Raw genomic sequence first — 5,190 nt, 5'->3', positions numbered from 1 at the left:
TTGAATTTCCTAATACATATACATATACATGATATTAGCAAAATCTTTATACCACTCGGCACTCAAATACTCTCTTTTTTCCAACGTGCGCCACTGCCCCTTTCCTTGTTTAATATCTTTCAATTCAATTACTTGAGTAACCATCTCACTTCTTTCTCCTTGTCACGCAACTTCCTTACTTCGCCGTTTATATATATCCCCCACACTTTCTTCTTCACACTCATTCACTGACAAAAAATCTTCTCTACCTCTTCTCTACTTACAACATATTCAGAATTCATTCAAAACTCAAGATTCAATCAAATAGTAATATAGCTATGGCACTTGAAGCTTTGAATTCTCCAACTACAACAACTCCACCAACTTTCCAATTTGAGAACAACGGCCAACTTCGTTACCTTGAAAATTGGACTAAAGGTAAAAGATCAAAAAGGCCTCGTAGTATGGAACGACAGCCTACTGAAGAAGAATACTTGGCTCTTTGTTTGATTATGCTAGCGCGTAGCGGCGGTTCTGCTAATCAGGAACAGTCTCTACCACAACCGCCAGCACCAGTGATGAAAATACACGCGCCGCCGGAGGAGAAGATGGTGTATAAGTGTTCGGTTTGTGGTAAGGGTTTTGGATCTTATCAAGCTTTAGGAGGACACAAAGCTAGTCACCGGAAACTCGTCGCCGGCGGAGTAGGAGATGATCAGTCAACTACCTCCACTACCACTAACGCGACGGGAACTACTAGCTCCGTTAACGGTAACGGTAACGGAAGCGGAAAAACTCACGAGTGTTCCATTTGCCACGAGTGTTTTCCTACTGGACAGGCTTTGGGTGGACACAAAAGGTGTCACTACGACGGCGGTAACAGTAACGTTAGCGTTAGTGCTAGCGTTGGAGTGACGTCATCAGAGGGTGTAGGGTCCACTGTGAGTCACCGTGACTTTGACTTGAACATTCCGGCGCTGCCGGATTTCTGGCCGGGATTTGGTTCCGGCGAGGAAGAGGTGGAGAGTCCTCATCCGGCGAAGAAATCGCGGCTATCTTTACCTCCAAAATTCGAACTATTCCGGGAATAGTGAGAAACTTTTGATTTTGTTACTTGAAGATTACTTCTAGGATTCAGGAATTTTGTAAACAATTAATGTAATATTTTTCTTTAGTTTCTTTCTTTTCTTATTGGGTGGGTGAAATTTTTTACTTGTTGTCTGTAAATAGACCTAGTTATAGCGAATATTCAATTGATTGATTTAATTTATTGTTGGAATTGCTTTGGCCACGCTATTTTTCTTTGCACTTTTGTTTCTCTGATTTAATTTTTTCTAATCAAACTAAAATATATGTAGGCAGTACTCAATCTCGTTCTGAGTTTTCATGTTTCTAAAACGAGTTGTAATTACTACACAATTAATGCTATTCAACTGAGCTTCTACTCTTTCCTTAACTATTCAACTTTTTCATGCTCTCTTTCTCTTATCCTGTTAATTTTCTTATTTAGCTTTCTACTCTGAGATTTTAGAATTAGTTAAGGAAATAAATTTAAATACGCCGTACGTGTAAACGCTGTTTAAAAAATCTCATTTGAGAACTTGTATAGAAAAGAATTGGGTTCAAGCAAAAGGGGAAAGAAAAGGTAAACGCTTTTCGTATTAGAAAGATTGAAGTTTCGGTGTCAATGCCATATTACATGTCACGACCATTTGGAACGATTACGCGTTTGCTTTACAATTACGAGTGCTAATGTTTCAAATGCGTACAAAAGACGGGCTGCTCACACGTAATGTTACGCGGCGCCTTCCTGAAATTCCTTGGAAGGGCGACGTAAGGCTAGACAACCGATATCAATACGGTTGCAGTTCGCCAACTGAGGTCCCCTCCGTACGCTAGACTAGATTGTCAGTGCCGTACGGGAAAACCAATGTCATGAGCAATTGAAAGAGAGCAGAAAAGAGAATTGAGAATGAAAGAAAGCTTGATTGCATTGAATGAAAGCTATTACAGAAAACAAGACGGTATCGGGGGAGAGAGACACCAGTACAGAGAATTGTTTGCTTGCTTGAAAGTTTTGATTGCTTGGTCCCCCTTAATAATGCTTAAAAAAAATAAACCAAAGTTACATGACTATACCTATGAAAGCTGGAAAATCACACTTAAAGAAAATGCAGCAAAACTACTCTATATTTACAATGAAAAGGACTTAGTCTTCTACAAAGCAGCAGCAAGTCCGTTGGCAGCAACTTTGTCTTTAGCATCGGGGTCTGCGCGCGCGGCATTGTCTGCGCGCGCGGCGCTGTTGGCTTTTGCCTGTGGCTGGGCGCTGGCGATGGTTATCGGTGGGGCGACAGAGGCACATGCGCGCTTGTCACTTGGAGCTGCCGAGACCACGGGGCCGACCGTGGCGACGGGCGTTGGGAGGCTGGCCAGGACGCCACGGGGCGCGTCCAAGGGATCATGGGGCATGGCTGGAAAGCCGCCCATGACATTCTCCCCCACCTGAGTTGGCGACGTCCTCGGCGCCTTCCTTGCAAGGTAATCATCAATCAGGCTCTTGTAGGCTTTGAGGTTTGTTCCCCTCTCCCAAGTATTCTCCTCTGCATCACATCCCTGCCATTTCACCAAGAACTCCTGGTGATCTTTTCTTGAGGCGTGAATCACTCGATCATCAAGAATAGCTTCAGCACGCCTTTTTCCGGTTGAATTGGGGCCTCGAATACTTGGTATTGTGAGTTGGCTTCGTGAAGGATCCTCCATATCTTCCCGAAAAGGTTTCAGGAGACTGACATGGAAAACATGATGGATTTTCCACCAAGCTGGGGTATCCACCCGGTATGCAACTTTCCTAATGCGCCTTTCAATGGACAAGGGTCCAATATATTTTTGCAATAGGCGAGGGTCATGGACCCCTGCAAACAAGTACCGCTTTGGGATTTTGACTATCACTTTGTCTCCCACCTGGTATTCCACAAAGCGGCGATTCTGATCAGCATGCCTCTTCATCCGCTTTTGGGCTTTGACAAGATAGCTCCGCACTATCTCCAAATTTTGCTTCCATTCTTTTGAGAAGCTAGCAGCCCGAGGAGATTTTGACATGTTTGGTGCGTTCACTGTGTGTGGGAGTAGCGGTTGCTGTCCGGTAACAATTTCAAAAGTGCTTTTGTTGGTACTTGAGCTCTTTTGTGAATTGAAACACAGTTGAGCAGCATCCAAAAGCTTCACCCAATTCTTCTGCGATCCGGTCACAAAGTGCCCGAGATATTCCTCTAGCATGCCATTGAATCGCTCCGTCTGGCCATCAGATTGCGGATGAAAACTTGAGCTATGACTCAATTTTGACCCGAGGCACTTAAAGAGTTGGGTCCAAAAATTGCTAGTGAAGCGTGAGTCGCGATCACTAACAATGTCTTTAGGTAAGCCCCAATACTTGACGACATGAGAGAAGAATAGTCGAGCTGTATCTTCTACTGATATATATTGTGGGGCTGCTATAAAGGTAGCATACTTGGAAAACCGATCCACCACAACCAAGATAGTTGTGAGATCTCCGACCTTGGGCAATCCGGTGATGAAGTCCAGGGAAACGCTTTCCCAAGGTCTTTTTGGTACAGCTAGTGGTTCCAAGAGCCCTGCCTGCGTCAAGCGGTCTGACTTATCTTTCTGGCATACTAGACAAGTCTTCACATACTGAGCGACGTCATCGACCATTTGAGGCCAATAATATGCACGGCGAAGCAATGCCATGGTGCGTTCCTCGCCGGGATGACCGGCCCACAAAGTATCGTGGCATTCTGCAAGAAGAGTCCGTCGCAGATCTCCTCCTTTAGGAACATAAAGTCGGTTCCCTTTCACCTTCAGGAACCCATCTTCGGTGTAGAACTGGCGAGTCTTGCCCTGTCCTACCAAATCAACCAAATACTGTGCAGCAGGATCCTTGATGAGTAGATCCTGTATCTGGTCTTTTATGGTGGTGGTTACTTCGCTTCCCTTTAGGGCGGCGAGTACACACATCGATGCTAGATCAGCTCTCCGACTGAGTGCATCAGCAACATGATTGGTCTTTCCACTTCGGTACTCCAGGTTGAAGTGAAATTCCGCTAGGAGTTCCTGCCACCTAGCCTGTCGTCCATTCAGCTTTGGCTGGGTCATGAAATGGCTAACGGCTGTGTTGTCTGTCTTGACCACGAATGGGGCTCCCAGTAGATAATGCCTCCAAAGGCGTAAGCAATGAACGACAGCCAATAATTCTTTCTCATGGGCGGCATAGCGTCGCTCTGCATCCTTCAGTTTTCGGCTCTCGTACGCTACGGGATGCCCTTCTTGTAGCAATACTCCACCAAGTGCATAGTCGGAGGCATCCGTTTGCACTTCGAATGGCTTGGCCAAGTCAGGGAGGGCCAAGACTGGGCTACTGGACATAGCCATCTTCAATGCGTCGAAGGCCTTTGCCCGCTTGGGGCCCCAATCCCACGGGGTGGCCTTCTTGAGAAGTTCTGTCAGCGGCACTGCAATGAGGGAGTAACTTTTCACAAACCGCCGATAGAAGTTGCATAGGCCAAGGAACGACCTCAAGGCATGTATATCCTTAGGAGGCGGCCATTCTGTAATGGCCTGAATCTTCTGCTGGTCCATCTTGATCCTCCCTTCCTCGATGACATGTCCGAGGAAGTCAATTTGTTTCTGAGCAAAGGAGCACTTGGATAGCTTCGCATATAATTCGTGCTCCCGCAATCGGGCTAGGACCTTCCGCAAATGCTCCAAGTGTTCTTCTAGTGTCTGGCTATATACCACAATGTCATCCAAATAAACCACGACGAATTCATCAATGTATTCTCGGAAGACTTGGTTCATCAAGGTGCAAAATGTGGCTGGCGCGTTAGTCAAGCCAAAGGGCATAACCAGGAAGTCGTACGACCCATATCTTGTCACACAGGTCATCTTGTGCTCATCACCATCGGCAATCCGAACTTGCCAATAACCTGTCCTCAGGTCTATTTTGGTGAATACCGTCGCACCACCCAGTCTATCAAACAAGTCTGCCATTAGCGGAATAGGGTACTTGTTTTTCACGGTGATTTTGTTTAGAGCCCGGTAATCCACGCAGAGTCGCAAACTACCATCATGTTTCTTTTGGAATAGCACAGGGGACCCGTATGGGGACTTAGAGGGCACAATGATCCCTGTGTCTAGCATTTCCGTCAATTG

At 45.9% G+C, this 5,190-nt stretch overlaps 1 protein-coding gene across 1 annotated transcript; it reads left to right on the top strand.

The window, feature by feature from the left end:
* Positions 1 to 208: 208 nt before the first annotated feature.
* LOC107810271 (zinc finger protein ZAT10-like) lies at positions 209 to 1,258 on the top strand. The gene has a single exon (XM_016635025.2). It carries the CDS (start codon positions 318 to 320, stop codon positions 1,068 to 1,070), a length of 753 nt encoding a protein of 250 aa, XP_016490511.2. The 5' UTR covers positions 209 to 317; the 3' UTR covers positions 1,071 to 1,258.
* The last annotated feature ends 3,932 nt before the right edge of the window (positions 1,259 to 5,190 follow it).

This window comes from Nicotiana tabacum, chromosome 12, assembly GCF_000715075.1.
Source record: "Nicotiana tabacum cultivar K326 chromosome 12, ASM71507v2, whole genome shotgun sequence".
Taxonomy (NCBI): domain Eukaryota; kingdom Viridiplantae; phylum Streptophyta; class Magnoliopsida; order Solanales; family Solanaceae; genus Nicotiana; species Nicotiana tabacum.
The sequence above is the reverse complement of the archived record's forward strand: the minus strand, read 5'-3'. Positions and strand labels throughout refer to the sequence as shown.

Bases quoted from the DNA above. Each gene is read 5' to 3' on its own strand.
- LOC107810271 (XM_016635025.2), top strand. From the start codon at position 318: ATGGCACTTGAAGCTTTGAATTCTCCAACTACAACAACTCCACCAACT.